Here is a 20,012-nt window from a genome sequence, read left to right as displayed (position 1 = left end):
CATAGTCAGTGCAAGTAGTAGGCAGAAATCTACCAAAATGTTTAAACGCTCAGATAGCCACTGAACACGGCAAGCATTTGTCTAATGAACCCATTAATCAAAGATTCCTGTTCACTGTGTATCGCAGAGTTATGTAAACTGAAAACTGAAGYGGCTCAAAGAAAAGCTGATGGCTCCATTCTATCCAGTTGAAAGATTTTAACTCTTTTGACCCCCTACAAAAATGTTTTATCATATCTATCTGAAAATCAAATTCCAAATCTAAAGGAAACAACATGTTGTCCAGTACAGCAATATAGTGAAACACCTAACACTGCCACCAAAGGTAAACTATTACTCATTAACAGCTTGGTGAGGGTAGTAATCTCAGAAACACATTTAAGTATGTTAGCAATTCAGTTTACCATTTCTCTTGGAGAYTGCAGAAACTTGAAGTTCCCAGAGATGTCTAAACGTGGCATCTCGCTGAATCGACAGGTCAACACAACACTAGAAGCTTGCAAACTTGGTGTGTTTCATTGAACAGAGTAACCCATAGYTCCTCTCTCCCTTGTGCTGCAGTTGTAGAGAAGAATCACTAGATGGAGCTGCACCGTCACAAATCTGATTTATGGCTGCTAGAAGAATTGTTGCCTACTACAGTTCTGTTTGGCCTAAAACTGACACGTTTCAGTGCATCCTGATAACTCATCTTCTGAAAGACGGAATGAAACGGTCTCATTTACAAAAGCAAAATGTACACAGYGAAAGTGACGAGATACTGAATGGAAAAAAAAAAGCCACCAAGAAACCAACACTCACAGCTTTCAAAATAAAATAAATTTTAGACGCGAAATGAAAGTTATTTTATCTGCCAAGACAGATCATATGTCTTACTTTGTTCTGCAAATCAGAAATCACAGCAGATTCCCTAGTGAATGGCATGATCAGTTGCTGCGAAAGAAATACAAGAGCTCTGCGTTCAAGTCTTTGTAAACACACACTAAAATGCAGTGATAGGCAAACCCATTTTCCATAAATACCCTSATAATATACTTAACCCCCCACTTAAGATATACTTTAAAAATATCCTTTTTCTTCTAACTGCACTGGCACTTGTTTTGCTAGCATAAGCAAATAGTTGAAATGTTTTCATCCAAATCTACCAACGCATAATTCATCTAGGTTTCTAAACAGGGACTATGTGCCAAAAGGTAATTTTTACCTGCTTTCATCCTACATCTGTGGAAGCAGAGTTGCAACCTAATCCATTCCCACATGTTCCTGGTCTGTGTGCAATGTCACTAATTTCCTTTGCCATAGAGTGATAAAATTATAGTTCTCCRCATTTTACTTGTGTTTTCCAAACTCCAGATATTACCAATACTTTACAAAATGAAAACCAAGCCCCCAGCCCATTTCCAGAAGGTACCACAGGGTACTTTCACAGAAGCACARAAAAGTTAGTTTTAGGCTGACATAAAAGAGATTACACAATCACTGTTGACTTATAAATCAACTCCCKCAGCAATAGATCCAGCCGGGGAGGAGATCCGTAAACAAGGCTGTTAAGCAGCGCCAAGGGCACTGCTCCACCTCAGCTGGAAGGTACTGCAGAAGGGGGCTGGAAAGCAGTTGAGGAAACCAGGCCCCATTCCCTCTCTTGGARAATCTTTCTTGACCCCTTTCACCTGGAAACTCACAGGTCACAGGACTAAAATTCCAAAAATCTTACATGCTTTCTGACAAGTATTTGTTCACACCTSAGCTGGAAAGAAACATTTGTTCTATGGGAAGGAGAGAGCTCACTTCCTGGGCTAGTTGGAGTACCAAGCCTCTTACGAAAAAGTCCTCCATCAGAGCCCATTACCAACTCACAGGATTCTTGGGTGTGTTTCAAAACGAACACGGTAGTGAATCTGTACCARAAGCAGCCTCTGAGGATGTGGTGGCACAAATCCCAGGTGCAGTTTTTGTCACTTTACGCACCACAACAGAGTATGTCCACGAGAGAAAAGCGCGCACCTCCTGCGGGTCACCCACCCACTCGCCATCCTAGCCGAGCCCAGCACTGGGCACGCCGGGGCGCGGGGACCGTAAGGGTCACCAAGACCAACCCACGCGCCGGGGGCCACCACCCACGGACAGCGGGGCTCCGCCCTCCGAGGGCGGGCGGAGCGCACCGCCCTGCGCCGCGTGTGACCGGGCCGGGCAGCGCCGCTCATTCCCACCGCGCCGCTCGCTCCCGACTCCGAAATGCCGCTTCTCAGCGTACCCAAAGAAGTGGCCGTCGGGACGGCGATGCTGGGCGTCGCCTTTGCCACGGGTATGCTTGCAGGTAAGCGGCGCGCCCCAGCACCTGCCACACACACGGGGACGTGAAAGCTGAGCCCTCCTCGTGTCCCCACTKGGGACGGGACGGGAACTGCAGCGCCCGGGCAGGTCCGTCCCAGGGCGGCAGGTGTCCCCGGCAGAAGTCCCCGCCGCGGGTGCAGCCCGGAGGCCGTCGGGGGAGCAGACCCCTTGGGGCTGCGCTGCGGGCAGGGATTTATTTCACTGAGCTTTCGCAGTAARTACACTGATGCTCTTAGAGCGCAAGCCGCTCCCTGTAATCCAGCTACTGCAGTGTGAGGYAGGGCCAAAGGTCCCAGCGAAGGCGAGGACATGCTCCCCGCCCGGTCCCCGCCTGCATTTGTTTGGTCAGGCCCGGAAGGCGGGGGTGCGGTCTTTGGCACAGCATTGTCTTCTGATAGCAGTTTCGCTTTCATTCCCCGGCGCCAGTGGAAGAACGAGCCCACGATCCAGCAGGGGAAGGAGTTGGGTTGGGTTGGTAACGCGGGCATTTGTTTACTYACCTTAACTTAAAGCAAGTTGTTGAAATTATCTACATTTAGGTGTGCTTATCTGTAAAATAGAACCAGTAACAGAAAAGGAACCCCTTGAAATAAAAGGACTAGCAAACATCCGACAGGATATGTGGGAATGAATTTATTGTTATTTCTTTAAAATATTTGATCCATTTGATTGAAAAAAAAATCGGGCATCAAAGTTGCAGTCAATTCTGTATTTGAGAAGACRTACTAATCCTTAAAATTCAACTTTCAGCATCTACTTTGTTTGCTTAGTGGTTTCATGCTAAACAAGCCACTGAGCAATACCAGATTTCCTGTCTAAAGGGCAGGACGGTGTCATGAGGAGAGCACAGGGTTTGAGAAGATGCATCAGCTGATGGGCCTAAAACCCAGAAGCTTGTATTTATCTGCAAAACAAGGGCCCCAGACCAAGAAAATTGCGTGCCTCATTCATGTTTCTCTCTTTAAACTTACCCTTTGAGTTCTGATGGGGTTACTTCTCCTGCAAGATTATGGCAGTTTGTAACCATCACAATTGGCCACTAAACAACACTGTACTGAAGCCTTTCCCCTTCAGTCTTTGGAGGCCTGGGTTGGACAACTTAGAGGCTAAAAAGGAGAAGGAGAAAAAAAAATAAGACAGTCTGGTTGTCCAGCTTTGTTACATTTTCCATTTTCACAGCTATTTTAGAGCAAAGAACTTCTTAACCTTTAGTAAATACTTCAATACTTGCTTTATTTAAAATAGCAATAACTGAAAAGTAAAATAGTTCTTATTATTACTTATTTTTTTGTAGGTAAAAGATACCCTTCTTTAGTTTTTGGGACACCCAAATCATCCACAAGTGGGATGATTGGGAAGAGCAGTCCTCTCTGGCAATACATACTGGATCACTCTTTGCGGGAACATCCAATTCTAAAGAAGCTGCGTCTGGTCAGTATCAAYCACGCCTCATCTTGAACTGCTGGGWTCCTGGTCACATTCCTTCCYCCATCTTATTTGCATATACACTAGAGGGGTTTTTTTTTAACTGGTAATACTCAGATTTCAATATTCAGGGCTAGCTACATGAATATTTAAGAGTATTGGCATATATTTTAGACATGTGTTTMTATCCTTGGCTCCCAAGGCCATGTGTTTGGGCTGCACTTGATTTGGACTTGAACAGATGACTTCTGTTTATTATGGTTGGCATACAAGGAACCTGTAGCTBAGAGAGGTGGTGTCCTCCACCAAGCTCCAGTGTCAGAGATTAGACCAGACATCCTGACTCARGTTTGAGTCATTTCAGGTCAGACAGACTGCTCCTGTACAAAAGAAATTRAATGCTAACTACTGGAACAGGCTGGTTGGAATGATCCCTGGAGGAATAAAGGAAGTAGGAGGACATACTTTTCCTTCAACTGTCATGGTACGGCCCTGCTTCTCCCAATCCTCATGCCAAGAGCCCTTCCACCCTGGAATGGGCACAATTTCTCCASGTTTGCGCCATGTAGCCAGAACTACGTGGTCTGATCTTTGGCAGATGTCAATCTAGCAGTTCATAAAAGCATTCTACATGTCTTGAAGGAAGTGCATCTGTTTATGTAAATTCACAGAAATAAAGGACTTTCTCAGTCAAGGTTCCTCTAAGATTCTTCATTAGTTACAAATGTTGCTGAGTTTGCCACAGCCATGGTAAATTTGGAGCCCATTACTGCTTTGAATATCCCATACTTATGACRCACACACAACATCCTCCTTAGTTATAGTTAAATTTAAACCAATTTCTGGCTCACAGGTGGAGCACAAAGCCATCTAAAAYGAGAAGACAGAGGTACCTGTTTTTCCTGGAGTTTCACTGGTTTGGKTTTTTTTTYCCTTTAGGATATTGGTTTGGTAGATTCAGGTTTTGTTTGATGTCATGTGTTATTTTTCCCCCTGTTCCAGCTCACTGCTGATCATCCCTGGGGCAGAATGATGGTGTGCTGTGACCAGGCTCAACTTATGGCAAATTTAGTCAAACTCATTAAAGCCAAGAAAGTTCTTGAAATAGGTAAGAGTGAAGTAAAATAAAACTCCTGACTATTCTCCAAATACAGCCATGTTTGATATAAGATACACAGATACAGTAAGGTACTGTATAGCTGTCAGCAAACAGGTGGGCAAACTGCAGCATGAAAAGGAGTGTCTGATTTGCACTTGCTTGCCACTTTGTCTGTCTGTGCATTCAGTAGTTCTGGCATCAGCATGGATGGTTTATCAATTCTGAGAYAGTCTGAAAAATTGAGATCAATAGATCTCTTGAGTCTTCAACAGTTGCAGGACAGAGTGTATTCTGTCCTTCCTGTATCCGTTTCTTGCGGGAAGAAAATACTTTGGTGCCCAGGCCTTGTATCAAATCCACTTTCCTTGACACTCCTATGCTAGCAGGATGTCCTAAAAGACAGACTGATGCTGAGCAGCCAGGTATGAGTTCTCACCATTTAATTCTTGGTCTGGCTATTACAATACCCTGGTATTTTGCTGCACCTCCAGTCTCTCTGGGTTACACATGCAAGACCAGACTCCGTCTTGTCCATCCATGAGACTTCTGGAAAAAGCTAACAGATTAAAAAAAGATTGATTAAAGATTGATTTTTTTGTTTAAATCCCAACCCACCATCACATTAAAATGGAGGGGAAAATCTTTACTGTCCATTAACAAATTTTCATCCTCGACTCTGTAGGGGATTTGATTTCTGAAGAGAGTCCCGTAGTTCTTTTTTGACAATACAGTAACTGTAGATRTCTCTTATGATTTTCCTAGGTGTTTTCACAGGTTATAATGCCTTGAATATGGCACTTGTCCTGCCAGATAATGGTCGAGTWATTGCCTGTGATATAAATGAGGACTATGCCAAAATTGGAAGGCCACTGTGGAAGGAGGTAAGCAGCATTTCCTGTTACATGTTAGGGACAGCTGCATTTACATGTGAGGAGATTTTGGTATTTTAGACTTACACATTCATGCAGAAGTATTATCATTAAAGGAGGCTGAAACAGTTCAGTTTAGGAAGAATAATAAGTGGTGTTTGGAACCTAGAAATAATAGGAAAACTATCTGAACACCAGTCACTCCCTGAGTGCAGCCTACTAACAGGTTGTTTCTTATCAATTTTTATCAACTCCCTGTTCTTTTTCATCTTAGGCAGGAGTAGAACATAAGATTGACCTGCGGATTAAGCCAGCAATTCAGACACTTGGTAAGTAACCTAAAATAACTGACTGTTTCCCCTTCCCTAGAAATAGAGGAGGCATATAAGTGATGAAATTTATGACCTAATATGGTTGTCAATGTCATCCCTTTTGCTAAGAGGGAGACAGCTTCTCWTATATTAAAAAGTAAAACACTTTAGGAATTCACATTTTTTTCTGTCTACTAGCAGAGAGGAAGAAAATGCTTGTCCTATGCAGTGGGCTGTACTAGTCACTCACCTGTCCTGTCCATCACTTTGTTTAATCTATCAAGTACTATTGTCAGCTGCTTCTGGGAAAGCTGATTAAAACAGATTAATTAGACAAAGCCCAGTTTCTCTTATCCATTGTCCATTCTAAGCAGGTATTCCTTTGTTAAGAGAGGAAGCATTTCCTGAAAGGACTGAGGTGCAGAAAAAAAGTCAGGAGCTAGTATTAAACTTAGGCTGAATTGTATTCAGGGAAGTTCAAAGGATGTGCCAAAAGCATGCAAGACCATTAGCAAGGCAATGACTTCTCTCATTCAAGGAAAGAGAAGATGTGGGGCAGAGGAAATGCTAATAAATATTCTGAAAATGCAAGAAATTTTCTAGGATTGTTGGATGTGGAAGGTTTCCAGCAAAGGTGTTTGATAGATCCACAGATCCATACRTAACCTTGTATTACTTTCAGATTCATCCATCCTTTCTGAAGAGGCAAATACAAGTAGTTTGCTGGTATGAAGTCTATTGAACTGCTTTATCTAGGCATTGCTTCAGGCGGAAAGATCCTCTGCTGAGAGAGGGTAAGGGCAGGTCAGAGGGTTGGCAGAGGAGACAGCATTCAGCTCCTCTGCAACTGGCAATCTGAAGTTCTCAGTCAAGAAGTCTGTTTAAGAGAACTCAAAACTGAATTCCACTTACCTTGGTCCAGAGTGGGACTACTTACAGCAATTTTTCTGTTCATGACCTGTCTCATGGCACTTTGATCTTGAAGGAGAGATTRGCATTTAGAACCTGTTCATAAACGTGAGAAAAATTCTAATCCATTCAAGAAAGTTCTCAGCTCAAAAACAAGCTGTATGTCCAGTTTCAGTGCTTGACTTGTTTTTACTGTACCTTTCAGCAGTCCCAGCTGTATCCTTCAGATTTGGATCTACTGCACGCGCTTCTAAGCACGCAGAACTCAGAGTGTTTTATGGCATRTATCACGTCTAGATTGGTTTCTGTGGGATAAGCTTTTCTAGTAATTACCCGTGGAAGAAYAGGCTACCTGGTCAAGGCAGCAGAAAACATTTAATGAGAACTTTGACACAAATAGATTACTTCCTCCTACAAAGCACTAACCAGGGTGTAACAACTGACTTTGTTGCTCATCTAGATGAACTGTTGGCCAATGGAGAAGCGGAAACCTTTGACTTCGCTTTCATTGATGCAGATAAAGAAAGCTACAATGAGTACTATGAAAAATGCTTGCGCCTCGTAAGGAAAGGAGGAATAATAGCTATTGATAATGTAAGTACTGCAGTTCTGATGGAATGCACAGGTAGTTGCTTCATCTGGCTGTGGGAAAAGAAAAAATGTCATAGTGGAATTCCAGAATTGTGATTTCTAACCTGCAATTAAGTTGCCAATTGTGACATGTTTGCTCCATGTAACACAAACAAAAAGCAAAATTCAACATAAACCCCTTAAGTAAGCTACATAAAACATTAATATAAGCAAGGAATAAAACCCTCTAGAAATAAGAAACCATGTGTTAAATTTGTGTTAGTGCACAAACGGTCTGTGATAACAGAAACATACACATTTTTTTGTAATTTATTACCAAGAATGCTCTGTATTATTCTGGTTTGTCTTGCAGTGCATTTATCGTTTGGATAAATGCAGGATCAAAAGTAGACTTGTAATCAGTAACTATTAATAAATTACCAATTAATTACTTTCACAAGGAACAAATCACGTTAAATTTGAGGCATCTTCAGGGTTATGGTGGCAGCTGAATAGGGACTCTTAAAAGATCTGTGTTTAAACACACTTTTTTTTTTTTATTTTGGCATCAAATCTACAGTAGAAGTACAATTAGCAAGTTCTGTGGACACTCAGTCCCATTTACTTATGAGAGTTGTATGTCAGAGACCATTAGGTGTCTGAAATACAACAATACCAATTTCTAAAAAATATGCAGGACATTTTCCAAAGTCTCCTTTGTGGTCCAAGGACATATTGGAACAAATGAGGTGCATCACATTTCTTTTTTCAATAGGTCCTTTGGAGTGGAAAGGTGGTAAAACCAAGGAAGGATGACTTGGCAGCCCAGAGTATCCACCACCTCAATGAGAAGCTTGTCAGAGATGCACGCGTCAATATCAGCATGCTCCCAATGGGGGATGGAGTCACATTAGCATTCAAGTTGTAACTCGAGGAAGCCCAGCAGATGGGAWATAACAAGCAGCATTAAAGCATCAGGAAGAATGCAGGTGGAACAGTATCAAAAATGGTGATTTAATATACATCCCCACTGGATAGTATAGCCTGGGAAAGTAAACCTTAGGAGCAGCAGGATCCTAAGGGCAGCTAAGTAGAGAAGAGAGATTTATTATGAGATCAACTATAGTTTATTATTTTAATTGTAATAAAGGAAATAAAATTATGTGAAATTGTCCTTGTAAGACAATGGTTGAAAAAATCTCCCTCTATAGAGTGTCCAAGTGACTTAGTACAACAAAGTAATTTTCTGTTCTAGAAGAGCGTTTTGAACAGCAGAATAATCAGTCCTACCATCAAAAGGAAAAGAAGTGGAGTTTACTAACATTTGTAGCCATAATAGAAAAACAGATTTTTAATGAAAGGACATCAAGGAGTTTGCCAGCCTTCTCAGACTAAAAACATTGAAAGTCATTCCTTTTCTTTGAAGGATGCTACATAAGAAGCCACAAAAGGACATCTTTGGGGGGAAAAAATGTTCTTTTTAAAAGTTTGCCAAAGGACCAACAGTATTTGCAATGCAGTGATTGTATTCTCTAAAGCCTTTGTGCACAAGGACTGAATTTCTTTAACCTAGGTAACAGTGCAGGTAGGTTTATTTAAAGTAAGAGTGAAGAGCCAATGAGCAAAAAATAAACCAAAACAATTCTCCCTCTTTTCTGTCTCGCTCCCACTTGCCCCYCAAAAAAGCAGCTTGCTAGTTGCTTGTTTCCTAGAAAGTTGCTGGCACAGAGTATTGGTGGCAAGACTACAGAAGGATTATGATGGTATGAGGATGCAATACAGCTGTTAATTGGCTATTCAAATCATTACTGCAAGCAGAGATTCCCTTCCCTAGGCAACCTGTAATAAAATTTTAGCCTGAAATTCTTTGTTACACATACAAATTGATTGAACAAGAAAATGAAAGTAGAATTTTATGGACAAAAGTTTCACTGGTAACTCCTGGGGCACTGATAACACTGGAAGGGTATAGAGGAAAGACATCTGCAGATTTATTGAYTTCCTGTAGGGAAGTTGTATCAGGGCTAAAGGAATCCTTCCATTTGCTTAAATAATGCACTTGAATGAYTCGAGGCCCTGGGGGACAAAGATTTCAAGTCTCAGAATTGTTAAAATTGTCTACTTGGCTCATATTTTTGAAATTTCAGCTGGGTGGCTTGGGTTCTGCTGAGGGGCAGAGGTTCAGAGCATGTCTCTAGACACTTGCCATACTGCAGTGGGCTAGCAATGAAGAAAGGAAGCATTGCCTGATGGCTTCAGAGTGGGGTTGGACTGAGGAGATCTCAATTCTATTTCTGTCACTTCCACTTAAAACCCTGATTCAGCAAAGCATATCAGGATGTACTTAAGTACTTTGCTGAACTGAGGACTGACTGCAAAATCCATGTCTGGGGGAAGGCCAGGACAAGGTGCGTGTGGCTTTTAAATGAGAATTTAAATAGGGCATAAAGTTTGCCCAGTTTCTTTTTCTGAGTATAGATTTACCCTCAGCTTCAAAGCTCTGAGCTCCTCAAATTTCTTCTCTGTATTAAAGAAGTAACACCTTACTAAATTCTTAGTGGCTATCAGATGGAGTGACTGGAGGAGTATACAGGAACATTATACATTTGCATGCAAAGCTTCTGGCCTTGTTCTACTTTACAATTTTACTTTGTCAGTAGGTAACAAAAGAATCCTTAAGGGTTAAAAACACAAAATGGGACMCTTCAAAAGTGGGACATCTTTTCAAATATTCCTGCTTTCAGAGGCCATAGGATGATAACCATTAGCAAGCWACAAGCTGTTAAGAACACATACCCTGCCCTAAAAATATGATGGCTCTTCCCAAACATGGAGAGGTCATGGGAAGATCAGTCACAGACTCTGTAACTGTTTTAGTACTATCTTCCAAGTTGCAAGAGCCCTGCCAGTGAAGGTGAGCCAAAAATGGGCAAGCGTAATGGGTATTTTTGCAGTAAACCATCAAATAAGAATTTAAAAAAAGTTTAAAAAAACAGATAAAAGCACTCAATTAAAAAACTCCTATTCCTTCTGTGGTGGGAACTGGCAAAGTCCCAGTTGCTAGAGGAAGACCTATCAAGTACCTGAGGCTGGAGCCATGTGCAGCAGCCATCTAGCATTTTGCCTCTTCTTTGGGCTCTATTCCATTTTAAATATGCAGACCATAATGTGAGTATTTCATCAAACCTGTCTCCATCCTGATCACCTAATTACCATTAGAAAGAACAGCAGTGTGTCCCTAAACTATAGATTGATGAGCCATCTGTAAGCTGAAACAAAGAGCAGAAGGAAGCTTAATTGAATCAAATATTTAGAATGCATTATACTATCTTGTAGTTACTCAAAAACTGGCCTTCTCTTCAGGCTTCTGTCCTGCACATCTGGAATTTATCATCACTAACYGCATTTAATCCTTCAACCTTACTATGAAGTAATTGCTGATAATATATAATTATGGTTTAATTCAAGTGGTGAATCAGCTGTGGGAATTTGTGGGGGCAATGGGAATTTAGACTTCCATTAGCTGATGAGAATGGACCACCCAATAATGCAATGCAAGTCTTTGTCTCTCTCTAATGGAGATATCATGTATGGAAGCTCATGGGTCTGCTTACCCCTCTCAGGTAATACACCTGTCTGAGTTACTGCTTGCACTATGGAGGTTCAGGATTTTCTGCCCCTGGAGAGGAGCTGATCCAGGGGCACAGCTGTTACCTAAACCCTACCGTCCAGCTGTGCCTGCAACACTGACATCTCTTCAGGTTGCAAAGGATGACCCCAGACRGGCCAACACAGGTGACAAATGTGCAGCTGGGACTTGCTCAGAAGCAAACGGAGCTGAAGGATAGTTCATTAAACAAACAAACATCAAACCGAAAAGAAAAAAAAGATAATAATTCCCCCTAATTGGCAACTCCCAGAAGCCACCATTAGAATGAAAGCATGTAGTCCTAACTGCTGATTGGGTATCTCAGTACCCACTCCAAAGATGTCACATTCAAAATTATATGGKGTGATATATATGTGGATGATAGGGAAGGGAACAGAAGACTTTTTAAAGGTAGACTATGTATCTCTACTAGCTAATTAAATGAGCAGGACTGAGACTGGATGCTCAGAAATCTAGAGAGAAGGTTGCCCCCCCCAAAAAAACAACTCATTGTCCAAGGGCAGGCACAGGGCTCAAGGCTCAGTTCTGCATTTTCAATGCTGCAGCTTTTAATCCTGCTGGGACATTAGGGGACAAAGCAGGGAGTAGCCTYAGTCTCTCATGTTACTAAAGAAGTAATGGCCTAAAGAAAAACTGGGCTACTGAATGTAGCATAACTTACAGGCATTTGTTGAACCTCTGAAAGTGCTGTCCCTCCTTCTTTTAACAAACTCATCAATTGTTTTTAATCTGTTTTAATTCAGTCACATTATGCACAGACAGCACTTCCTGTGAATTGCGGTCCATGGAAGACAAATAACAAACCTTCTGTGTCGAAGCCCATAGGATGTAGGGAAAAGAAAATGAATATAAACTTCATCCAGACTCCTTCCTTGAGGCATGAGCAGTTCCCAGAAACCTTGCAACTCAGATCTGAGGGAATGCCACATCTCATGCACTGCAGTCTTGATACAGAAGTGGCAACAGCAGCAAWGCCATAACTGGCTCCTTTTTGATGATGTAGTAGCACAGTTGGCTGCRTCCCTGCTTATTTCTCTTTATCACTTGAATAAATCGATACTAAATGGCCACAATGGGAGTAAAAAAGCTAAGGGATCAGTAGTGTTTTAAGAGAGTTTTCTCCCTGTGTGCTGGGTTGTGCTGKGGTAGAGTTAATTTTATTCATAGCAGCKAGTACAGGTCAATGTTTTGTGTTTGTGCTGAAAACAATGTTGATAACAGAGATGTTTCCCTCACTTCACTGCATCAAGGAAAAGGCTGGGGATACATGAAAAACTGGGASGAGACAGAGCCAGGCCAGCTGACCCAAACTGGCCCAAGGGTTACCATATGGCATCATGCTCAGCATATAAAATGGGGTGAAGAAGGAGGAAAGAGAGATATTCAGRGTGATGGTGTTTGCCTTCCCAAGTTATGTGTGATGGAGTCCTGCTTTCCTGGGGATGGCTTTCCTGCCTGCAAATGGGAAGTGGTAAATGAATTCCTTGCTTTTACAGCTTTTGCTTTGTTTATTAAACTGTCTTTATCTCAACCCACAAGTTTTCTCACTTTTACCCTTCCAGTTCTCTCCCATAGCACCAGGGGTAGTGAGGGAACAGCTGTGTGGGGCTGAGTTGCCAGCTGGGGTTAAACCACAACACCGTACTAGCTGAGACTAATACAGCTTGGTTTTATCCATCCCATCTACTCAAAGTGGCACCACTTTTGCACTACCTTGAGAAATGTGACCATGCTAAATGGCTCCATCCCTTCTTCCAAACAACAGCCAGAACAACACAGTCAAATAACCTAAAGCTCCACACACATGAAAGACCTGGGCCCGTCTCTGGGAATCAGCAAGCCTTGGGCAGGGATTGCTGATGACATCCCGAAAAAGTACCGGGTTGAGGAAATGACAAACACGACTCTTCTTTCTTTGCACACCTAATAGCTGCAAATGAGCATTTCCTGACAGAGTGGGAATTTAAGTTTCTTCAGAAAAGCTTAAAGAAATTATTTGGTTTCCTCACCCATCAGTTGCTCTGCTCTCTGGTCTGCCAAGMCCTTTCTCAGGGCTGTGGCATTTCTCTGCTGCTGCATGTTGTTCCTGTGATTTGCACTAGATGAAAAGGCTCTGCACGAGTATAAAGCATTACCTCGRCATAATTCTAATCACACAAAATTGGTCTCATGCATTTGCAGCTACTCATGGTTTTCAAGTCACCTGTTTTATAATAATTTTAAAAGCAATGTTTTGGAAAAGGAAATGAACAAACATAAAACCTGCAAAAGAGGGAAATAAATGTGGGATTTCAGACAAGTTATTTATCTTCCTTTTTGGCTCAGTGTAATACTGTAGGGATAAGCACATAACTAGCTGCTTTAATATTTACTCCTATTATAAGAAAGTCACTGCTTTCCAGGATTAGATTTCATATTTTAGAGACTGCTTTAAATTAATGCAGAAGCAAACATTATCTTCTTATTCATATATTTCCCTAATGAGTTCCAAGCAAATTGTGCCTACTTATATTTTATGATTTTAAATAATTAAAACATTTTATGGAGGCAACTAAAATTCTCCCCAGAGTTAGCAGAAAGATTATTGATTGAACAGATCTCAGGCTACAAGGAAAAAATTATTATTTAGTTTAAACGCTCATAATTTTATTTCTATTCACCCACTAAAAAAACGAAGAGACTGTAYATTTTCCAGCAACCTTTTGAGTTATGCTGGGGTAGGGACTTGGGTTATGTTGGTGAGATGAAAGTAGTAACTTTTTGACATCATGAAATTAGATTTCAGAAGATAGTTAATGAGAAATTGTTATTGCTGCTGTCACAAGTAAATGCAATACCTAAATACTGCACACCCACACAACACCACRGCATTCATTACCCAAAATAAAGCCTTACTGTACATTCACAACACCAAGAATTTTAATCAAATCCACAAATACAAAATGTCAACAGAAGAAATCCACTCCAGAGAGGATTGGTTCACAGGAAACCCAGACTATCATGTCATGTGGCATGGCTAGAGAAGTCCTTAGGATTATAGCCCAGATGTCAGTGGCCTGTAACACAACTCCCAGCAACAGAAAAWGGGGATTCTTCCACTATGAGAAGAAAAGCAAACAAGCCACAATAACAAAAAGGAACCAAATGTAAAAGAGACAAATGCATTTTAAAGCAGGTGCAAAGAAACCTTCACAAGAAGGAAAAACAGATGCCTGCAAATTCAAGTTGACATCACAGCTGCAGATAAAATTTATGCTTGTTTGTAAGAAACCTCAGGCTTGTCCATAATGTCACCTATTATTATGTGGGGTTTTAGGAAGCAAACATTAGGAGTTTACATTTAAAGGTAAGCAAAGCATGTAACTCCTTGGACTAGCAAAAAAAAAAACCAAAAACCCAAAGACAAAAAGCCCAAACAAAAACATAGACAAAAAAAAAAAACTCGACAATAAACCAACCAAAACACCAGAAAAGATCCAAAACACCTGCAATACTTAGATCCTGATTTTGAGCATTGCATGTCCAACCGTTTTCCTTTCAACAGTGAAATTCATACAGGCTATGGTCACAACTCYAGATGTTTTAAATGTTTACTTCATAAGGTATATATTTTTCCATCTGCCTACCAGAAGTCAGCGCTGCTGATATCTGCCATGAATCCAAACCTGGAAAGCAGAAGTAGGAAAGCTGCAATGAGCAGAACTGGAAAGCTTTGTCAGGCAACAATGGACACCTCTGAATTCAAGCAGAGCTGTAATGGGGTCAGGGAGGGAGTGGTCAGTGAGATCTCCATGCTGCTCTGMGTGGAGAGACCCATATCTGCCTCTACCTCTGGCAATGTTCAGCTCCATAAACAGAGGTGAGAAAGGGTCCCTCAGGTACCTTCACAGCTTCCACCCAGCAACCAGTGTCTCCTCAGCTTCCTGGGCACATCAGCAGAGTTTTGGTGTGTCATTTTCAGTGTCACCTTCAACTCCTCTAGCCATCTAAATGTCAGCTGCTATAAAATGCTCTCCCAAGACACTTAATCCATCTTTTCTATATAATGTAATTAGCGGGGTCATTCCAAAGCAGAAAGCCACAGTTAACTGTGCAACTACTGTGCCATTATGTATTATATCAAAGAGATTAACACAAGCTGAAAGAAAAAGCAGAGCCTTCCTTGGTTTCCTTTAAGAAGCAGAGCTAGATTATATTCCAGTGAGCCTCAACGATATCCCCAGTACAGAGGAACATTAATTCACTATCAAAGTACAATTACAAAACAACACACACTAGGTCAAACTCCTAACAAAATGATTCCTGTACAGAAATCTGGAGTTTCTCCACAGATGTGTAGAGACAGCCTCTATATCATCTCCTCTGGGTCTTCCCACAGCTGTTGTGGATTTTAGGAACAGTAATTTCTTGGTAGCTATTCCAACCAACAGGCAGAAGTCCCTCTCCTCAGGTCAGTAGGACCATCAAGGTGTCTTGCAGAGGGTCTGTGCCACAGAACCAAAGCTGAGCTCCCTTGGCCCTTATCAAGAACTGCTGCAAGGGATCAAACCTATCCTCACAATCCCRAGACTCATTCAAGTTAAGTCTGAAGACTAACTTGAAGGAGGCAAAAGCACAGGCACATTTACTGAACACGCAGAGACTAGGGCTTAAATTCCTTCTGGCATTACAGAAGGTGTCTCAGGYACCATCTCACTCCCTTCTCTCATGCAACTTTGGTTATTTTGATGACTGCCACCAAGATCTCCCTTCTTGATTTTTAGTGTAGTCACTCACATATTGAGCCCTTTATATTAATGTCATTTAGCTGAAGCTGAAGTTCAAGTGTATATTTAAACTTCCAGACATGGRCTATGGTAAACTCTTAATGAACAATTTAGACATGCAGATAGGGTCTGTCTGCCTGTTGACCTTAGAAACCATTTATGGTCACCTCTACAAACTACACTAAAGGCACATGATTAAAGCTGCAAAGCTCAGCACTGACAATGTTGCAAAAGACTAATTAAACTGCACAAGCAATCTTAATTTTGACAGCCCCTATCACATGTAGGCATAATAATTTAGCTTTTAATTTTGTGATCAAGCATTTCTGCATTCAACCTTTTATGGGGTCCTTCCTGACCTTACRGGGTTTCATATTATTTCTTTTGCCTTCAGGCTAATAAACTGAGAACCTATAAACAGAAAAATAGCTGGCTTTTGGCAGCCTGTGCCAGTGGAAGGTTCCCAGGTCTCAGAAGGGCCAAGCAGCTTTGTGCTGTGGTCACAATTCTCTAGCAAAAGAAGTAGACAAAATYGGGAAATCACCAGCAGAAGTTATAACTGCCTTTTCTGTGTTTAATTATCTTAACTTTCTGCTTTGKGTTTATCTTACTTAAGCTTCATAAAAGAAAATTGGACTGCAACAGCTACACCAACACCAAGTCATTTCAGCCCTTGCACTTTTCTCCAAGGTTTCAAAGGCTATAAATAAAAGGGAAGAAAAACAGAGAACAGGTTTTCCAGTTACCTTGTGAAGGAAAAGTATTAAAGCCTTTCTTTCTCTGGAAAGTTTATATTTTGRATGCTCCACGGTCCTTCTCTCCCTTGCTACTACGCAGTCTTTGTGCCTTTCAGGTACCCACCAGGTACTGTGCAGGCAGCTCAGCTCATGGGCCAAGGCAGGCATGTGCCCACTCCCACCCAACACCAGCACAGCCACACTCCACAGTGCAGCTGCCACCAGACCAGGCACTTGTGACATGCCATGTTTTTAATTCAGAAAATCCCAGACAGAAACCCAAGAGCAATCTCATTTCATTAACAAGAAACTTAATCAGCTTAACATAAAAAGTCTGTAAGGCAGTGGGCTCATCCTTCCTACAAGCCCTGYTCTCTCTGCTCAGCAGTGACTTATGCTTTGCCAAACCCAGAGGGGAGCCAAGGGCAACCACCTTGCACACACTCCTCTGGCATTGGGGTGTGCTCTGAGTTAGGAGGATCTGAGCCCAAGAGGAGCTGCTACTAATGATTGTGGGGAGACTCCATGGTACCTCTCTGCTTCAGCTGCCCACAAAAGAAAATGACGTGTTAGGAAATGGACTCTGAGCCAGATTGTTTTGAAACAGAGATGGTGTTTCAGTTAGGTTGTGCTGTCTTGGGCAGGGAGGATATCAAAACTTTTACATTAGTTCTCACTCATGAACTCACCTTATGATGGGCATGGTAAAGTTAAACAGCAGCTTCAGGCTATTCATGTGAACTGTAAACAATTTCAAAACAAGCTAACATACCCTAAAAGCGGTGAGGACCTCTGCTACAAAAGCATTAAGATTCATACAAAAGCTTACCAGTCTTGTGCCAGGACTGAAGGCTGTATCAGATTTCCTAATGCATTTCAAAAGAGTAAAACAAAAATAAAATATTTTTCTCAAACATGAGAAAGGAAAAGATCAGCTTTCTAAGACTGCACTATAAGCCTACATACACAGTAAATTACAGCACCATGAAGAACTACTAGGAAATTGCAGTTATCTTAAAAACATTTCATAAAAACATTGACTTCTGAAACACAGACACCCATTCACACTCGCCTAGTGACATCTCCATCAGGGAAGATTCTGCAGCTGACATCATAGGGGGCCACCACCTCTGTTTGCCATACCCATGAGAATTCTGACAAAGCTGGCTCTGTTCAGCCCAAAAAATGAACCTCCCGTGTATGACAGCAAGAGCTGCTGCACACTCCATCACAATGGGGAGGCTTCTCTCAGGGCTAAAGGACACACGTTGCACACCACCAAGAGAAAGCAAAAAATACTCCCTACCTTGCTTCCCAAAGCACATGCTGCCAATTAGAGAAGTGAAATTTATACCAGATGTGTCTTGTGATCAGTTGCAACCCACCTAATCCACACTAAGAAGGTACCAAGGGAAAAATTCACTGTAGCTGTCAATTTGGCCTGAGCCYAGGCTCAGCCTCCTGTACCAGGGTAGCTGGCAGTACACCCATTTCTCCCACTCCCCAGAAGGTGTGGGGTTCAATACAACTGGCAAAGAGGTGTTTGCATGCTCTGCTTGGCAGAGAAACTAAGCCCCAAAGACCAACAACGGTCCCCAAAGAGGACAAGGTGAGGCAGCTGCCAGGAAGAGGCAGTGGGGAGCTTGGGGCAGTGGTTGACTACTACATGGGATGCACAAATCTTCTCGTGTCCAGTTAAGACAAATTTTGTGTGTTCATGAACAAAACAGCCCAGACAAAAGTTGTCTCTGCTCCACGCCCTCAACTGAAATATACAAGCACAGCAGCTTTCAAACAGCCCCTCTGTGGAAGCGRGTGGTAGTACAGTCACTCCTCACAGCAGCGCTGACCCCTTCTACCCTATGGCACCAACAGCTCAAACAGCAAAGGCTGGTGCTTCACCACAGCATCACAGCACAATCACACAGAATCAATTAGACTGGAAAASAGTCAGAGATCATAGAGCCCAACCTGTGACCAAGCACCTCTGTGTCAACTAGACCGTGGCACTGTCTAGTCTTTTCTGAAAGACCTCCTAGGACAGACCCTCCCCGGGCAGTCCATTCCCTTGTTTAATCATCCTTTCTGTGAAGAAATGCCTCATAATGTCTAAGATAAACCTCCCCTAGTGTAGCCTGAGGCTATGTCCTCTCATCCTGTCCCACCTGGGAGAAGAGGCTCCCCTCAGCCTGGTTACACCCTCCTTTCAGGTGGTTGTGGAGAGTGMTAACGTCCCCCCTGAGCCTCCTCCTCTCCAGGCTAAACAACCCCAGCTCCCTCASCTRTTCCTGACTTACCCTCTAGACCTTTCACCAGCTCCTTTGCTCTTTGGACACGCTCCAGCGTCTCAGTGTTTGTTCTTTCTTAACTGTGGGGCCCAGAACTGGATGACTTAAGGTGTGGTTTCACCAGTGCCGAGAGGGAAAATCACTTCGCTAGTTCTGCTGACCGCATTATTTCTGATACAAGCCAGGATGCCATTGGCCTTCTTGGCCACCGGGGTGCACTGCTGGCCACATCCACAKAGGACAGGCCCTTAGCTGACTTGCTGGGCTTTCTTCCCTGTCCCCATGCTCCAGTGCCTTGACTGACACTTAAATTAATTGCAATTAATTGCAAAGATGGGTGAAGAGTTTGTGAACTACCCAGTGTAGCAGTGAGAGGTCACTGGATTGTGGCTATGCACCCGCACCTCTATCATGCCCTGTGGCCCCCACAGAATCAGTCCAGCCTTGCTATCACATGTCAGCAGCTTTTCAAATCTTTCCCCTTTGCCTGCTGGGTTTTGGCAGTTGGTGTTCCCTGTCTTCCTGCCAGCAAGTGCTTCTCATAGCCAAGGGTGGCCAGAACACCTCGTTGGCAATCAAGATATTGCGAGCCATTTGGGGATTTCTTCTAGAAAACTATGGTCACGTCAGGAGCAGAGCAGCAGTGGGAAAGATAACTTGTTGCGTTAATTAATTTTGTTTGGGCGGGAGCGTGGATGCTCTCAAGAGCCAGGTGCCGCAGGCCGTGAAAACGAAGCCGGCTGCTTCCTCAGAGCAGACGGGCCCTGCCCGGGTCTCTCAGTCGCAGGGCCGAATRCCGGCGTACGCAGGGCTTTTCCTCTTCTATTCTATATCTTTATTCAGAATCAGCTCGGGCTCGCTGCCATTTTCGTTTCCCGTTGCCTCTCTCGGTCGGTGGGCTGTGGACGGTGCCCGCAGGAGCGGCTCCACCTGAGGGCGCAGTGGCCGCGTGAGGGGGCACCAGCGGCCACCAGGTGGCGCCCGCGGCCCGCGGCGAACTGGGGGCGGGCTCTCGGCGCCCTCCGCCACGGGAG

General features: G+C 42.8%; 1 protein-coding gene across 1 annotated transcript; it reads left to right on the top strand.

The window, feature by feature from the left end:
- The first annotated feature begins 2,145 nt into the window (after positions 1-2,145).
- Positions 2,146-8,980, top strand: COMTD1 (catechol-O-methyltransferase domain containing 1). Its single transcript, XM_057375878.1, has 7 exons — positions 2,146-2,317; positions 3,629-3,765; positions 4,762-4,867; positions 5,621-5,739; positions 6,002-6,056; positions 7,408-7,541; positions 8,293-8,980. The coding sequence occupies exons 1-7, from the start codon at positions 2,236-2,238 to the stop codon at positions 8,443-8,445; spliced, it is 786 nt and encodes a 261-aa protein (XP_057231861.1). The 5' UTR covers positions 2,146-2,235; the 3' UTR covers positions 8,446-8,980.
- Positions 8,981-20,012: the final 11,032 nt, after the last annotated feature.

This window comes from Malurus melanocephalus, unplaced genomic scaffold (assembly GCF_030028575.1).
Source record: "Malurus melanocephalus ecotype Western Australia unplaced genomic scaffold, MMel_1.1 scaffold_261, whole genome shotgun sequence".
In the NCBI taxonomy this organism is placed as follows: domain Eukaryota; kingdom Metazoa; phylum Chordata; class Aves; order Passeriformes; family Maluridae; genus Malurus; species Malurus melanocephalus.
The sequence above is the reverse complement of the archived record's forward strand: the minus strand, read 5'-3'. Positions and strand labels throughout refer to the sequence as shown.